Source organism: Carassius auratus, chromosome 9 (assembly GCF_003368295.1).
Source record: "Carassius auratus strain Wakin chromosome 9, ASM336829v1, whole genome shotgun sequence".
Classification (NCBI taxonomy): domain Eukaryota; kingdom Metazoa; phylum Chordata; class Actinopteri; order Cypriniformes; family Cyprinidae; genus Carassius; species Carassius auratus.
In genome coordinates, this window is record NC_039251.1 from 24,276,144 (window position 1) to 24,294,863 (window position 18,720).

The following is an 18,720-nucleotide window of genomic DNA, read 5'->3' on the forward strand; positions in this document are numbered from 1 at the left end:
TATCACTCTAATCCACTCATGAAGGACTGCCTCTTCATTCATAACTAATCAAACAGTGCAAAACAATACTGAGAGTTGTGCCCAAGGAGCTGGTGGGTGCTGACTCACGCAGGGCTTTCTGAGGACGTGTTGTTGATGCCCTCTCAATCATACATATGGAGAGGCAAAATGTAAATGGATGGTGCATGAGTGGGATTCATGAATAAAAATCCTACTGACAAAGTTTCACAGTTGCGTAGGGGAAGATCCCACAAACACCAGAGACATTGTGCTTTAAATGCCAAATGCAGAGATGCAGATGGACCATAAGGGATGGACAGTGACAATTCAATCAGCAAGTTTCAAAAGAATACAACATAACAAATAAAACAAAGCCACACGCAGAATTAATACAACATCACACAGGGGAAAAAAATCTTTGTAATCATTATATCTATTTAGAGATCAATTTTCTCTTTTCTTCTGAGAAAAAGATCCTGGTAATTGTTAAGAAAGTATTTTTAAAAGATGTCAATAATGTCACAACCTTTTCACAAGTTTGCCAGTAATTTGAGTTGTGCTGTCCATTAACTTTAGGGCAACTTAAACATTTATTTAAAAGTGTCCATGTTAATAAAATTGTACAAAAGTATAAGTTTAAGCACATGTGCCAAGTAAATGTACTCTCTGTATTCAAATGATACCATTATAAAAGTTTCAATTGAATTACTCTAAAACGTCATGTGGTGGAACCATCATGTGAAGTCATTTTATCTTTCAACATACATCTCTTATTTGGCATCATTTTTCAAAAAGAAATTAGCAGTGAAGCAGTTTTTTTAAAATATTTTTAAGAAATAAAAGATCACCCAAAATGTATTTAAATTCAGAAATTAAAAATCTGCTTAATGCAGAAAACAAACATTAATAGTTGTGGACAAAAACTATTGCTATTTAACCTTTAATTTATATTTAAAATATATAGCTAGTGCTTTTATTCAAAATGACTTCCATTCCATTCAAGGTACACATTTTACCAGTTCAAGAATTCCATGGGAATCAAACCAATAAACTTGTGCTAAAATTCTGTACTTTTACATAATTCACCAACAACTGTCTCAGTTGTGCCTGTTTTGATTCCTACTAAAAAGTTTTAGGAACAACTTCTTAGACAAAGCTGATATTTAAATAAAACGAACTCCACGGGTCTCCTGAGCCATGAAAGAACAACCTCTGTGCAATAAAATTTTCCTTTGGGCCAAAAAATAAATAAATACATGCACTTTTACAAAATGCAATGTATAATACAGGATTCCTTTCATCCATCTTTGACCTCTCATGAAAAAATAAAGAAACCCTCCTATTTGGTTGCCATGGTAACCATAGGATTATTCTGCAGGAATCGCTGTTGGGTATAGACTCTGTTCTGCCAGAACAGTTGGAGCACTGATAATATTTGCAAACACCGCTGGGTGAGGAAAAGCTCCCTTTAAGGGTATGGTGCATTCTCTTCTGAACGCTGTAAGATGAGGCAGCGTGCCCTTGATGCAGCCGCAATGAAATATTTACAGCTCCTCTATATTACGCATATTTCTTGTGACAGTTGCGCAGAAGGACAAGATGAATGCCATCGGGTTCAACTGACAGGCATCTTCAGTGGACCAACAAACGAAGCTTCACAGTAACACAACCACGAAGGTTCAGGAGAAGAAGAGGTTGTATGAGACAGGTGGTTCTGAACAAGCCTGATACCATCTCACCAGCGCTGGGGGCTAACAACTGCTCCAACACACACACACACACACACACACATGCACGCACTATCAGGGCTCAGTCACAGAGTGAGACAGTCAGAGCCGAAGTGCAAGACATAGCACCTGCTGGGTTCTCAGCTGCCCGTTTCCCCAGCCTGCCCTGCCACCCAAGAGCAAGACAAACCCCAAAGCAGTGCCACTGTGCCATACATGAACATTCACGCCACGGCCGCTCAGCTGAGATATCCCACAGTCCTCTGCTGCAAAGCTAGGCTTCCCTCAAGCCAAGGCTACTGCAGATATGTATCTCATAGAGAAATATTTGTGAACAAACAATATAAAAGCACATTTTCATTTCAATGTAGTTCTGAAGCATTTTATGCAAGATTTGGATATGGACAAATCAGATCTAATTTGTTCAGGAAATATTGTGACATGATGAATGTTTTATCAAAAAGGTGTTTTTTACTGTAAGTTTTTTTAGTGTAATAAATGGCCGAGATTTAAGCTGACTAAAAGATCAAAATGTGTCTTTAATTTCATCGGACGATCTGAGATCCACAAGATTATGATGCTGTGCTTACATTGATAATATTACAAGGTCAGTTTTTTTTTTTTTTTTTGCTTGGATGAATCGCTCACAAAAAATGTGCATTTAGAAATTAAATAGAATTGAATTTTCACTTCATGCCGACTTTAAACCTCAATTCAAGCAAGCAGGAAATGACTGCAGATTTGTTTTGAAATGGCGTCCATTCACGTTAAGCCTGAAGACTTTCTCCTCAATGCAGCCACCTAGACAGATCTCTGAAGATTAAATCTGAAGATTTACTGTACGTACAGCAACAGAGTCCTGAGTCTGAGATTATAGTCCACCACCTTTCATATGCTTCCTGTCACCATATGAACAGATAGAGACAATGTTTTTAAGGTAAACATACAATGACAACAAATAAGCCAGCTCGCAAATGAGCTACAAACCACTAACTGTCAGCCCTTTGCCACTCCACTCACAAAAATCCAACATTACACCTGTTCACAGGTTCAACAATGACACAAGCAATCAAAACAGACCATCTCTTTTATAACGCTCAACAAATGAGAAACATTATCATTAGCCCGCTAGTCTATAAACAAACAAACACTTGATAAGAGCCTGTGAAGAGAGCAGCCAAAGCCGCTTCACAAGAGATTACAGCATAAAAGCTTCTATGACAATCATTCTCACATTCTTCATGATATAATCCTTGTCTTTTCTCTGCTCCCTTTATGGCGATAAAGGGATTAACAAATGAGGAATTATGCGTTACAGTATTTGAATCTCAAGGGAGGCGAGGTAACAGAGGACACAGAAAACAAAACAAGTACAGTAACACTAACATTTCAATAAAAGAAGCACTCAGCGCTGGTAAAACAGATTTGCTGGTGTCCATGAAAAGAGCAGCTATGTGGTAGATTAGATTTATTTGTGCCTCTGCATTTGACTGACAGAGTATTAACATTCACAATAGCGTAGGGAGAAGCACCTGTGCATAAAGTGTCTGCCATCTCTTTTTTAGGGTTTAAAGATCTAGAGTGACAAGACAGATAATCTCTAATCACTTTGGCAAGGTAATCACATTGACAAACCACTATGGGGATTTTTTTGAAGTGCCTGTTGTAAACCTCTGCAAACTGAGACTCAAGATGGACAAATAGTGATTTCAAAGAGAACAAAATCACTTGATATTCTATTTGAGCACGGCTTTAGACACATTTTGATCATGTGAAACAAGGAGAGGACAATGCAATGAATTTCATTTGCTCCGAGTTTAAACATTACTTATGCTTTTATGACAACAAATATAATGTAAAAACTGATGCTTTAAACATAAACGCACTTAAAGCCGTAACAAATCTGAAAAACTATGAATTTTTAGCATGAAATCCTCTGGCATATAATTTTCAGAAAAAACTCAAGCGTACATCAAACTTAAACAGTTTTGAGTCATTGTAACAATCTTTTATGGTTTTACACAAATACTCTAGAATGTATTACAGAGTATTATAGGTCATTTCTTTGTTTGCCATAAGTGACACTGAATCAAGCTGTGATGGGGGAAAGGGTATTACCGAACAGATCCTAATGCCCCTGGGCTTTGTGACTAGTTCTCTATTGAGAGTTCAACTTCATAACCCACTTTTCCAGCTACAGATCTGTTCTTAGCCTTCATCTCAATCTATTCAACTCATGAGCCAATAAAGAAAAATCATTTGAACTGGGTGGATCATTTTAAGCCCTCAAATCTACAATCTATCCTTTTTACAGACAGAGTTATTGAGAATTAAAGCAAAAGGAGTAACTAGTTTATTCTGCCTGTCACACATTAAATTATAAAGTAAAATCTATCATGTTCAACAGAGTATGAATATACTTACACAACAAATAACTGATCGCCTATATTAGACTAAACCTCACAGATCAACAATTACACAGTAACAATTTCACTTCATTTAAAAACAAAATTAATAAATCATAATTCCTAAAACAAAATGCATTATTGCTCTGCATTTAACCAAATTTCCTGTCAGCAATACATAACTGTTCAATACACTACAATTTAAATATGAATGTTTGTTCTGCAAGCTTCAAAATCATATGTTACTGTTTGGATTTGGCTAAATAACAATTATTTTATCGGATCAATAGCAAACTGAATTGTTCCTAACAAACTAGACGATTAAAATATCAGACATGACAAAAGAAATTAGAAAATATTTCTAAACCTCTCCTGGTAGTTGAGAAACGATTTAGCAAATTCACAAGAATAAGAACATGAATTAAAGATTTGTGGTTAATTACTGTCCAGCACAGCAATAAAAACAAATTATTAAAGCATAACTAAATTGTGAGCACATTTAAATCTACATAATCTGCACAACATTTCAGAATAATAAAAAAATAGTCATTACATGCTTAAAACATCATCAATGCACTGTAAATGAATGATTTTAAACTTATTATAATTATATTAAATATACATATATATATTTTAGAAGAATGAGAGAAGCACATTTGAAACTAGTCACAGCATTAAATGTCATCTGTTACATACATGCAGCTCTGCTCTGAATTATATTTGTTCATGCTCCCATCGCCTTACTGCAAACACACAGGACTCCATAATAAAACATCACATGAAAACAGGGAGAATCCTGCTCAGTAAAGCACTGCTTAATTTAAGCCAAAATGTAAGAATCTAAAAGTAACATTCAACAAGGGAAAGTGCAGCTGCTATTCAAGACATTTTGCAAACCCATAAAACCACTGCAGTAGAACTTTCACAAACTCCATGAAAATACTAGGACATTTCTGTTCTAAATAGATATGCAATAAAATATATATTTTTAAATAATTATCTTAGAAATGATTCTTTATTCACACACTAATAATTAGTTATACAATTTATTTTATATGAAAACCTGTGAAAACAATAAATTGTAACAATTGTTACAGATGTGCTATATTATTAAAATGAGTTATTACAATTTTATGTAAAATTTATATTTCCTTTTCAGACAACTGACTAAATGCTCAGGTAGAAGGTAAAGACTTTAAAATCATTTCTCATGAAATTCTGACACAATCAAACAGTAGTTGATAACTTACACATCAATAAGCCAATTTGGCAAAAACAATACTTGTTTAAAATGTATGTATCTATTTTGTCATATTCTAATCTGATCATTTAGATATTTTTTTACATTGTATTGGATGCTATATTAAAATATATTTACATGTAATATTATTTATCAAAAACAGCAATATTATAACTACTTAATACAAATCACAAAGACAATTTTAATTATTTCTGTAAACTGTAAAGTCTGTTCAGCAAAGGCACAATATAACATAATAAACATTCAAACTGATGTGAGCTAATACCGTATCTTTAATTTTGTATTTTTAATATAGCCTCTCTTAAAAGAAACCAGTTTATCAGGAGAGTTTAATGTCAGCATGTATATCAATTTCTAAAGTCTTACAGAAAAAAGCCAGTGTTAAACAACTGCCAAACAATAAAATAACTGATAGGCTGTTATAATTTATTAAGGCAAGTGTATATATATAAAAAAGTAAGAATCAGATATATGTAAGATAGATGGCATAGCCTTAAACTAAATGGCATTAAAATCTTTAAAGCTGTGTTAAATGCTAATGACATGACAACTATTCAGTCATTTATTTACATTTTGAAAGAGTAGGTTTTCTCCAAGGTAATTTAACACAGTATGGATATATAATTTAGATATAAATACTATAAACAGCTGTTACTAAACACACTCGATATTAAACACAAAATACACCAAGGATTCTATTAAATATCGATAATCACAACAGCAAAACTTCACGTATGTGCTGCTCCACTGAATATCCACGTCACATGCGTAATGTACGTTATATTAGCAATGCTCAGTAATGTTACGTATAAACTAAAATGCACTGTAATATTACACTGACGTCAATAATAACCGAAATACCTATAATCACGGATAATGTGGGCATGGGAGACTGCATTATCATATCTAACACATACGCGCCTTGTGTGTGAGGGTTATATTACGACATAAATGCGTCCAAATCTCGCACATGTGTAAACTGAGCCGCTCCAGCTCGCTTCAGATTACACTGAAAATTCTAGAAGCATTCTGGAACTGCGTTCAACGTTCTAGAACGAGCTGCACACACACGCGTTCTGCTCGTGCATGCTGCTTTCAGTCATGTTAGGTTGACTCTAGCAGCAGCATGGCCGACTCTTCCAAATCAAAGACTGGCCATCTTGACTGCGCACTTTGTGCAACACGCTCCCCGAGTTACACGCGACCCTCTGATGCGCCAGAGACCAGTATTAACATGTTTGACGAAACAACGCTTCTACACCTTTATAGCAAGGTGATTTTTCGATTTAAGCGTTGTGAGTGACGCCTTGTCTGACAAGGAGAGGCCGTAACAGGAGCGCTTTTGACATGAACTGTAAGTCTGTACATGTAATTTTACACGAGTCCTTACATCTCAAGGTTGTGGGTTGTTTTCTAGCCATTTCGATGCCGCCCTCCCGTGGAACACAAACGCAGGGCCTATAGGGGAAATCACGTGGACCTCGGAAGGGCCTAAACATGCGCCATGAGGTCATGCACAATGATCTTGCTCTTGTACAATTCAAGCGTAAGAAAAAGGGCGAATAATGTCAGATTTCAGATATGTTTCGATTAAAACTTAATCTCCATACTGACATTTACTACCTGGAGCTATTGCATGTAAAACACGACGTGTTCTTAAAGCTTTTTTTAATTTTATTTTAATTAATCAGGTAAAATCTAATAAATTATGTAAAGAAACACCCAAAATCAATATTATTTCTACGCTTGATACATGAAGACAGCGCTTTTACAGTTCATAACTAAGGCAAAACAGCGTATTTTGAGTCCAGGCCATAATACTGTGACAGTATGAGTGCTTATTAACCCTGACAAGAAATGTATAAATTAAAAATACAAGTCAAATAAAATGAGCAGACAAGAAGAACATGGCATTAAAAATTAAGGCTATGCTGAGGGACAAATGCACAAAATAACCTAAAATGAAAATTTAATTTTCCCTACACATCACAGCTTCATAAAGACAAAACACTGCACAGCCAACTTCCAGATGCGTCAGTTCATGCACCTTTCCACTGCAAAAGCATATAAATAAAGCAAAATTATTACCTTAGTTTTTTAGGAACAGAGTAGTCGACCTCGATCACTTTCCCATGTAATTCAACTTTCCCTGCAAGCGAGAAACAAAATAAATGATCACAAAATTGCATTCCTCCAGTACATTATAGACGCTGCTGAATTATGTATTTCAGCGTTTTTACCCCGTTTATAAAACAAACATCCGTGCGTGCGACGTAAATACGTGGGATACAATCACACGTGCAAGTCTGTGCTTATAAATGCACGTCGTCGACGTATTGAGTTTTATCATGTCTACAATTAATATGTCTACATGTAAGGTGTAATATTTTTACCACATTTCCTATTATGCGAAATGCTTGATGAGCTGATACGATTTGAAGAATGGGCAGCCATGCTTTCCACTCCCACTAACCACAAACGAGCATTGAGGAGAGTTTAAAGAATGGGAGGTCAAAGGATACGACTCCTCTGCCTAAATTTGCCCCGTTTCTTCAAGGAGGTTTGGATGTTTACTTTTCTGTTGCATGCACAACGACTCGCGAGCGTGGAAGAAGAATATAGAGGTGTTGTACTGTGCATCTGTTGTGTATGAGTGGCCTGGCGCAGCACAAAAAAAAATTGGCATCTCACCTCCGTCCCCCCCAGCTACCTGTTTATTAGCACTTTCCTCCAGACCCCCATCACCCACCTTTAAGACACCTCGTAAAAACATACCTGGACACCATAGGAACATGCATGTGACGCCTTCTTCTCGCTCAGGTCGCTCGCTTCTTTTCAATAAAATCAAGACAAAAAATAACTGGAAAATAATTATGCCTGCCACCGGAGCATCAGACCCATCCGATACATTCCTATGGGCCGTTGGCTGAGAAATCACCCCCGTTCAGCACCTCGGCTAGGCGAAACAAGCGTACATTTAAAGATTTCTAGCATAAATTCAACTTGTATCGCGCGTTGGAAGCGAGCGAGCTCGAGTGTAATTGAGCTCGCGGCGTTCATTCGCGCAGTTGCGAAGAACGAGAGCAGCGCGCGGCTGTTGCGCGAGCGTTACTTTTTCTTTTCCTTTCCAAGAAAGTCATTTACGGTGTCAGTCCAAGGCATATATATAACCGCGACTTCGCGCGAGTTGAAAAACGCACTTACCGGACAGAGTTTCGATGGCTTTAATCGCCCAGTTCTGGTCGGGGAAGTCCACGAAGGCATAGCCGGATTTGAGCAAGACCTGGTCGGTCACGGGAAGCTTCCTCTCGCCGAAGAGCTGCTTCAGGTCCTCCACGGTCACCAAAGGACTCAGATTCCCCACATAGAGTTTGTTCATGGTCTATACTAAAAATCTGTACGTCCAAATATATCGGCGCGCGCGCGCGTGCAATGGATTGCTCGAAGTAAGGAAAATAATGAGAAAATAAAATAGAAAAAAAATAAATAAAAAATAAACGTGCTGAAAATCAGCAGTCACCCCCAGATGCAGCGGACCCCCTGCTACATGTACACAACTCTGTTCCTGCTCAAACTCTTTTACTGGGATTGAAAAAAAGTGTCGTTACGTTACTCTGTTGCCAACAAGCGCCGCCTCTAAATAAAACCGCTCTTAAATATCACAAATTCACTTTTGAGGTTTCAATTTGCCACCATAAATCATTGGATAAAGTATAATGATAAGACTCAGTAAGCAACACAGGAGGGTTAGTTCATTTAAATCCACTTACAGAGAGAGAATGTCTCTTCAAGTCTATATATATATATATATATATATATATATATATATATATATATATATATATATATATATATATATATATATTGTAATAACAGGTCTCAGCTTGTGTTAATAAACGGATGTATGCGTATTTAAATCATTTTCAGAAGCAGCTTTCATTTCCATTGATTGGCGTATTTAGGGTGTTGTGGATTGATGGGCGTTTTCTTCTGACCCTTGTGACAATAACTCGTTGTTTGTTTTATAATGGTGTACAGTCTTCGTGTTTGATTCGATATTTAATCTACGATTAATAATTGGGACTGTAACGCTGTAAGCACAGACTCTTAAGAGAATAGCAGCTGGAAAATGGGACTTTCTCTGGGAACGCCCATGTCAATGGAAAAGAAACAGGAATGTGAAGAAACCTTATGGAATTATGATTTAGGAGGTGCATGAGCGTTGTATATATATATATATATATATATATATATATATATATATATATATATATATATATATATATATATATATATATGAATATAATGCATTGATTCCCCTTATGTAGATTGTAGTAAGAGCCTTCTAAAGATAACTATTTTTTTATTCCATGTGTGTGTGTTTGTGTATGTGTATATTTATATATTCCAAATTAATAAATTGTTATTGAATATCCAGATGATTTCATTTATTGCAATGGTATGCTGAAAGTCAGTCTGTGGGGGGATTCTAACATAAGGTATTTTACCTGAAATTTTGTTTGCACCCCTCTGCTGATTTCTGTATTTAGAAGACTATACATCAAGAACAGGATTGCTCTGTATTGCAGTATACTGGGGTTTTCTCCTGTGTCCCCAAAACATTATTTATCAGAGCTCCAAATAAGACCCTACAACATTATAGGTCTCCAAATGCAGCTGTGCCGAGTAACAAAAGTGTTACAACAGCTTAATCTTTCCTTATTACACAATCGGTGACTAAACAGGGACCAGTTAATGTCAGTTTGTGCTGCTTAAAAACACCTTAAATATATTAATAATGCTGATTTCAGAACTTCAGAAAGCCAATTAAAATCCCTCCAAGAGCCAGGCACAGTAAAAGTAGGAAATCCCAGACTGGTCAGCTAAAGCACACCCACACCATGTCCAAATTAATGCTAAATCCCTGAGTACTTTAAACTACATTTTTACACATACTGGAGAAGTACTTTAGATGATCCTATTATTACCAATATATTCTCTGAGGTACTGAGACATAAATTGGAACAGAGCTCAGGCAATGGTGTTATAGCATTTCTATTCAATAAAAGTATTAATTTCACTGTAGCTCAAGGCAAATGTCTTATGAGAAAATGTGTATGCATTGAATAAATATGCAGTCCATAAATCTGCAGTGGATTCATCTCACTTCTGATTCTGAACACTACAACAAGGATTTCAGTAGGGTTGAAACACAGATTTCAATGCTCTGAATGATTCAAGCAGAAGCTCACATCAGGTGGGAGGTATAAAGCAGTTTATTTCAAGACTACTGCTAAGCTTAAAACGCATAAAAACATAATAGGGTGTGAGCAGGACACTTTATCGTATAAAAGAAACGAAAGTTCAGCATCAGATCGGGACAAAACAAAACCAAAAACCAACTGTTCACAAATACTCAAACTACTGGAATATCCAGATCAATCAAAGACATGTGAAACCTTCAGGCAAGAAATCAAAGGGATTGACTTTAAAGTACATCCAAACTTATGTCACTAGGAATCAACATCTACGTCAACAATAATGTCATTGTCATCAAAATCCTCTTCAGGGATGGCGAAAGGAGTCAAACTTCACTTCAGTAATGACCTGTAAAAACAAATAAAGGTTTACTTAATTCTTGGTTTTATTTTACACATTTCCACTGTGTTGAGATGAAGCACTGTCGAAATATAAAGCCAGGGAGACAACAGATGTAAGTTACAGTGGTAGTGTTCGTGCAGTACTTACGAGGGGAGTAGGAGCGAGAGCGTGATCTTGACCTGTACGGTCCTCGGCCGTAGTAAGGAGAGGGAGATCTTCTCCTGTGAACAGAGAGCTGAGGTTTAATGGAAACGGCAGCATCTACAGATCGCAACAAAGAAGTGACATTCAAAACTGTAGCACTGCATGCCATTTAAAAAGGTCAAAGGCATAGTACACATGCTTCATGTGAAAAAATACCTTGCTGTCTGCAAAGTGAACTGATGTAGTATGCAGTCTATGGGACCAGGGGTGTATTCCAGAAAGCATGGGCAACTATACCATGAACTGTCAGTTCATTAATCCCAAACCTTGCTTACTCGAGGTACGAGGTTCCAGAAACATGTCCGGGAACACAGAGTATGTTCCTGGTTGAGACTTAAGACATTCTCAACAGAGCGACGAATCCACTAGTCACTATGGAAACGGACACAAAAGCACGCCATGCTGTTTATTTCTTCTTCTTTTGTTCACTGGTCGTTTACATGCTTTGTGCATATCGCCGCCTATTTTTTTTTTTTTTTTTTTATCTTTAATCCTTGAGAATATTAATTATATTGTTTGTTTGATGCTTATTATATATTAAGTCATATCAGATATGTCTCTGATTTAGAATTTAGACATTATAGAAAATGCAGATCCATGTGAGATGATAATATATAAAAACGTAACAATATATAATATAATAAATTACCTTGTCAAAAAGCTTAATTTATACAGATAACATATGCCAATAAAATAAATATAACCATATTAGAATAATATATTAACTTATTACTTACATTAGCGCTTCGTTAACATATCATACAGATATGTTACAAATATATATAAGGAATTACTGAAGAACTAGCAGGTGATTATTCAGTAACACTTAACTCACTACTGTTAACTACTAAGGAAGATGTGTTAACTAATTAGTATGTAATATAATTTTATGATTGTTATTTTATGATGTTAAGTAACAGTTAGCTAATCAGTAACTATCTACTCAGTAACTAAGTTAAGGTTCAAGAAAAATTCTAAGTAAGTCCTGCAGAAATATCTGATAATTCTTTATTAATTACTAATGGGTTCCCTATGTTTTCACTTTAGAATACTGTTTCAGGTTCTAAGTAATACCTGCAGAATTATCTGATAATTCTTTATTAATAACTAATGGGTTCTCAACATTTTCACTTCAGAATAGGCCTAATGTTTCAGGTTCAAAATAATTCCTGCAGAATTATTTTACAATTAATTATTAATTACTAATGGGCTCCCCATGTTTTCACTTTAGAATACTGTTTCAGAATCTAAGTAATTCTTGAGAAATTATCAAATAATTCTTTATTAATTACTAATGGGTTCCAAATATTTTCACTTTAGAATAGGCCTAATCTTGATTAAAGATAAAAAAAAAAAAACAATCTTAATGTTTCAGGTTCAAAATAAGTCCTGAAGAATTATTTGATAATTCTTTATTAATTACAAATTGGATACCTATTTTCACTTTTCCTCAGGCTTTGCCTTACAAACAGAAATTTAATTAATGATAATGTGGTATATGCTGAGGAGGCACACATACAGTACTGTATATAAAATATAAAAAACTATTGTAAGGCACTGGAGTCGTGCTGGGGTTCCTTTTGGAATCTTATTTCTTACAAAACACACTCACAAAACAATTCACTACACAGACAAAACCTCTGCATTTATTAATATTGCATTTTCATACTACTACTACTATTGCTAATAACATTTATATGAAATGGTCACAATTCAATGTTATTGTGTAAAACTGTTCATTAGTAGTTAGTTCATAGTTATTTTCTTGAACCCTAACTAGTAGATAATTAATAGTAGTTCTTCAGGAGGTATGACAATACATTAGTTATTGATTAGCTAACTGTTACTTAACACAATCAAATTATATTACACACTGATTAATTAACACATCTAGTGAGTTAAGTTTTAATGAATAATCACCTGTTAGTTCTTCAATAACTCCTTATTAGTTATGTAGTAAGTAAGAAACAGTATTCTAAAGTGTTAACGTGATATTATATAATGTTGTGCACTTCTCGCTTATCCTCGCACATACCTGGGTATGTCACATAACCAGCTTTTTGGAATACACCCCAGGGCTCAACAGTAAGAATAAGCAGCTGTCCTGAAGCCAGTGTGTGAGTGTGTGAGTGTTTCAGGCCAGATGAATCAACTGTCACTTGCCCGATTTGACCAGTGGTGCTCATCAACTGTACACTTTACCTTCACTAATCTCATACAATTTTTGTTTTTCTAGAATCAACTGAAAATAATCTCTGCTCATGTAAAAGCTATGTGTACTGTTATTTAGCTTTCTAACAGAGATTAGCATGTTCAAAAAATATGATCTGTGATATTCCTGTAGGAATTTACTAATTATAAACTGATATAAAAAATAAAATAAAAAAAATCAGTAAAACATTTTTTTATTTACTTTATAATTATAGCTGCATAGCATTTAGATATTTCTGAGAATTAAAAAAATAAAAAATTTAATAAAATTAAAATCAATGTCAACATTTTTGTAAAGAAAATGTATATTGAATGCATTTTTTTAAATATAAAAAATACAGTTTAAAAACATTAATATTGTCAAATAACATTAAAATTTTAAATAGTTTAAAACAATTTATTCCTATAATGACTAAACTGAATATTCAGCAGAATTATGCCAGTCTTTAGTGTCCCATGATCCTTTGGAAGTCATTATATGTCTTTTCTGTATATGTATTAAAAAAAAAAACTTATCTTTAAACCTTTTCTTAGCATGGTAGTGTGTTTTACAATTTACTGCATATTTAACATCAAATATTTTGTAGTGAAATGAGTAACAAAATCATCTGGTTAAGCACAAATCTAATCCACTCTCCCAGCAGGGAGGAATCCTTATTGTTGAGCAATGTAGGATTGTGGGATGTCTCTACAAAGACATACTGACTGTTGAACAGTAGGGGAATCACCTGTATGACCTGCTGTTGTAGTAGTCACGTTCATCATAGCGATCATATCCACGCTCATAGCTTCGATCATAGTGATCACGGCGACGGCTTACACTCGGGCCTCCGCCACTGCACACAAGAAAAATGATTTGAATTCAACATTGATCACTGAAATACACAACACTGCTCAAGACCTTTTACCATAACAGAGATATTCAGTTATCAGCAGGCATGGATAATCAGTAAGAGCAGAGCCCCACCAAAATATACACCCAAAACACAGACCTCTATATGAGCAGAATAAATAATAAACTACAAATATGTTCAGCATTCTGCAACAAATAATTTTTTGGATTTTCTTTTTCTTGACAATTGTAAATCAAGGTGCGCAGGATATTAAAATGCATGGCAGGCGTGTAAAATGTTACTAGTGGTTGTGCCGGTGTCCTCCCAAACTTAACAGCGCCCCACAAATTTTATGTAAATCTGTGGTGAAAAGTGAAACTGCAGCACGCTCTAATTGAGAGCCATTTAAACGGTTTTGAAATTGCTCCACTTATTTTCTCATTCCAGACCAGGACAATATCAGTCAGTTACAGCTCTATGTCTGCATCAGGGGCCTGATTCATAAAACAAGTTTACCAAATAAGCCAGGCTTATTTCAGGTACTCTGGCTTATTTTGAACCAAATCATCTGACAATACGTCAGACTAACTGAAATAAACCTGGCTTATTCAGTCAACTTGTTTTATGAAAAAGGCACAAAGTCAGAAACTAGCCTTTTTTCTTTGTGGAGTAGAGGTTTTAAATTAATTTAAAAGTGTTAATCCTTTAATTCAAATGTGCTCACTTGAAAAGTGTTTATATAGTTTTGATGTGTTTGATTAATGTTTGTTTTGAGAGGAGACATGATATCAGTTTCCTCACTTAAATTCCTCTACAGCTTGTAATATTCTAAAAAAAACATTCGGAGACAATATTAAGGCAATAATTCTGTGTGTGTGTGTACTTGGAGCCTGTCAGTCAACATTAAGGACTATCAAGTTTTTTTGAGTTTATTATAAACTAGCACTACGACCCACCTAAATTTACTGATTATCAGTGTTTGTCATCTAGAACATTCAGATGATTTATTTGAGAGAGTGATTAAACAGACTGCAAGGAATCGGACTCACTATGTTGGTCTCCCCATGTATATTCCTGGAGTAGGTGTGTGTGGCCTCTTGGTAATCGAGTAGTCGACTCTGATTCTACGGCCATCTAGTTCCATACCATTTGCACGCTCCTTAGCCTAAAACCAAAACAGACTAGAATAACCCATACTGAGCACACAACAATTTAACCGTCTGAATCAAGCAATTGGAAAAACTATGTAAAAAATGATCAATTAGTGATTTCAGCAATATACCTTTTGCTTTATGGAAATCTATACAAAAGACAGCTGCAGTTTATTAACCAATCAGATTTTGCAGCTAAATTGCATGTTTACTATTCAGCTGGAAAAATTCACCTCTTTTGAATCTTCTCTGTTCTCAAAGTAGACAAAGGCAAAGCCCCTGGAGCGTCGAGACTGCTGGTCATACACAATGTTGACTTCACTCAGAGGGCCAAACTTGGAGAAGACATCCCTCAGGTCTCTCTCTGTGGTGTACAGGCTCAGGCCAAACACTCCCAGGCAGCTGTTTGGGTCTGGGTTTACCTAAAGGTGAAAAAAACGGTACAGATTACAATATAGCACTATGAAAATGCTGCATAGAACATCATGTATGGATTCGACTCGTTGTGTCACCCGATCTCCAAGGTGTCGTCTACGGTTGGACATAGGAGAATGACTATGACTGCGGCGGCGACGATATTCACTGCTGTGTGAGCGGCTGCGTGAACGTCTCCGGCGAGAATGAGAGCGTGAACGGGAGCGACTGTATTGTCGGCGAGAGCTCCGATGGGAACGGGACCTGCAGAAGGATGGAGTAAAATGAAAAAGAGCACCGTAAAAAACAACAGACAGGGAGACTATCAAGTTACCAAGTGATAAGTCCGGTCTTCAACTTCTTAGACAGACAAGAACCTCCGGCTTCAGTTTCATTATATATCAAGTTGCTACCAATGCATGATGTAAAATGATCAACTGCAGAGTGCTTAAAATCAAAGTCCTGGGTGGGGAGGGAACCTTTTTTTTTTTTTTTTTTTTTTTTAAATCTGGCCCAAACATCGTTTCTACTTTTAACTGGAAAGCAGCAGATGTGACTTCTACTCTGAAACTCTGTGTACTGTGAATTCCACTAGTAGCTGAGCCACAAAGACATTTCAACCGTTTCAAATGACATGTAGTTTAAGACTTAATCAAACGCAACAGCTTTTTTTTTTTTTTTTTCTAAACCACTTTGAACATCATTCCTTGTACTGACGGTGCTATACAAATAACGTTTATTATTAAGGACACGTTGAAGACCCTTGCTTTCAGATGCAGATTGTTTGACCTAAAAAACATAGATCTAGAAATCCTCACCGAGTCTTGGACCTGGAGCGCGAGCGGGACTTGGAGTGGTGGGATCCCTCTTTCGACCGAGCAGGTGAGCGACTGGCTGACTTAGCAGATCCTTTAGGACTTGGGCTCCTAGAGGTCGAACGGGACTCCTAAACCAACCACATCCAAATCATGTTTGAGCCAGAAAACATGGTAAAACTGAGAATGTTTAACTAATTACTGTATGCATATAAATGAGTCCGAGAGCATTCTAGACTAGGATAATATGCAGTGGCCTTTTCCCTGCAGGTTCAGGAACTAGTGTTAATAGCCTAAAATGACTTTGAAGCACTTACAACATTGAAATTGGTAGATTTTTGAAATGTTATGCATTATTATGAAAATTACTACCTGTAAATCTGTCATGCTACAGGACAATATTAACTATTGTAATACAAATGGACAACAGAAGATGTTTGCATGCACGCATGGGACAAACATACTAAGAGTTACTTAGCGCTGTGTCATCTTATCCCAGATAACTTCTGATCTTAACTTCATAACATATCTTTTCTTCTTTCTTCAGTTTCAATTTCATTTCTGACTTCATTCCTCTTCCCTCTTTTCTCTCAATGCCCATAAATGCTATATGGGGACTTCTTTTGCTCCGAAAATTAGCATGCACTGAAAATTCAGCTTCAAATTATTTGCATTAACAACTTGACATTTGACTTCATTCAGATTTTTTCTTCTTCCAACCTTAACCTTAACAAAAACAAAAAACAAAAAAAACAAAAAAAAGGATGAAGATTGTGTTAACACTAGACATCACAACCAACAGAAATGAAAAGTGAGCTTGAATATCCATCATGAAGAGCAATTAGATACTTACAGGTGCATCCTGAGCCTTGTGAATGCATGCATATTACTCCAATTACAAAATAATACTTAACTGCATTTCTTGTAATATTACATAAAGTAATCTAAGTCAACTTGAAGGATTTGAAAGAATAATTCCGATATGCCTAATACGTTACATATCAAGTCTACTGTTATGTTACAATATTAGCAAAATACTAATGTCGTTATAATATTAAAAGCGCACGTGGTTTTGAAACGAATTAGCATTTTGTGCATGTGAGATTAACTTTAAGGCTCAGGATGACCTTCTCTCGAGCAGCAAGTGTTACTCATACAGGTTATATCGAATACATGCGAAGACAAAACTACATTTGGTTCAAACAGTAATGTTAAAACAAATTGCTTTAATATTGAAAAAGCAAAAACTGACGGTCTGCTAGTACTGAAGCTGGCTAACGTAACGTACTTTAGCCGATATCCATATATGTAACGTTAGTAGTTAAAACATTTTATTAAGTTTCTAAAGACGTTATAAAATCATTGCATTTCTACATTAATAAGATCAGATCAGATTTTACAAAATGAATGAAGCCCGCCTGACTCAGTCCTGCTGGCTAGCACACAACATGGAAGGCATTGCTAGAAAAAAAACGAGCGCGTGCAAAAAACTAACAAAAACAAAACAGTACAAGAAATACTACATACCCGCTCAACGAATTCCTTCTCGGCGTCACTCATTTTTGTTTAGTATGTATTACGCTGCAATGGTAGCACTGCAAGAGAAATCACAGATAATGAAACACAAACAGAGTGTCCAAACGAAGAAACGACGGATCGAGCGCTTTTCTCGGCCGTAGAGGCTTCATTTAGAAACCAGCGTTTCCACTCCCACGGAGCAACGTCCGGAAGAGGGCGTTGAAAATAATACACAGATAAAAGCTTATTGTCAAAGACTTTACATTATTTATACATCTATAATAAACATATGGTTTACACTACCAGAGCTGTATTCAATTCATTTTGCATAGAGCAATGGATAAAAAAAAAACCATCCGACTGGTATCAAATGCGGGGTGGCTGTTCCTATTTCGAAAAGATTCTTTACTACTCAGTAAGCAAGGACCTGATTGGTCGATATATAAAAGAGGTTATCCGTGCAAGACATCGATTGGACGGCGCTGATAGTAATTTTTCCCACATTCACTACACTAGAAATTATATGAATGGGAAACTGTTTTCTTCACTTGACTGTTTGAAGTAACGGTATACTCCAATA

General features: G+C 35.9%; 2 protein-coding genes across 5 annotated transcripts in view; both read right to left on the bottom strand.

Annotated features, from left to right (window-relative positions):
- Positions 1–8,992, bottom strand: part of igf2bp2a (insulin-like growth factor 2 mRNA binding protein 2a) — a 56,042-nt gene extending 47,050 nt beyond the window's left edge. For 2 of the 3 annotated variants that reach the window (XM_026272178.1, XM_026272177.1), the window contains exons 1-2: positions 8,598–8,992; positions 7,482–7,542 (exon numbers count right to left, since the gene is read on the bottom strand). In XM_026272178.1, coding sequence (XP_026127963.1) covers positions 7,482–7,542; positions 8,598–8,772 — 236 coding nt within the window. In that variant the 5' untranslated portion in view covers positions 8,773–8,992. Of the gene's footprint in view, positions 1–7,481; positions 7,543–8,168; positions 8,500–8,597 lie in introns of those variants that run through there. The other variant, XM_026272179.1, reaches the window with a different exon arrangement.
- A 1,654-nt stretch (positions 8,993–10,646) lies between these two features.
- tra2b (transformer 2 beta homolog) lies at positions 10,647–18,344 on the bottom strand. Of its 2 annotated transcripts, none has more exons than XM_026272183.1 (8): positions 18,150–18,344; positions 16,626–16,753; positions 15,906–16,071; positions 15,627–15,815; positions 15,292–15,407; positions 14,147–14,245; positions 11,142–11,215; positions 10,647–11,000 (listed from the first exon to the last, which is right to left on the bottom strand). In XM_026272183.1, exons 1-8 carry the CDS (start codon positions 18,180–18,182, stop codon positions 10,990–10,992), a joined length of 816 nt encoding a protein of 271 aa, XP_026127968.1. In that variant the 5' UTR covers positions 18,183–18,344; the 3' UTR covers positions 10,647–10,989. The 2 variants fall into 2 exon arrangements, with proteins under 2 accessions (XP_026127968.1, XP_026127967.1); XM_026272182.1 differs by having other exon boundaries at positions 14,138–14,245; positions 18,150–18,340.
- Positions 18,345–18,720: the final 376 nt, after the last annotated feature.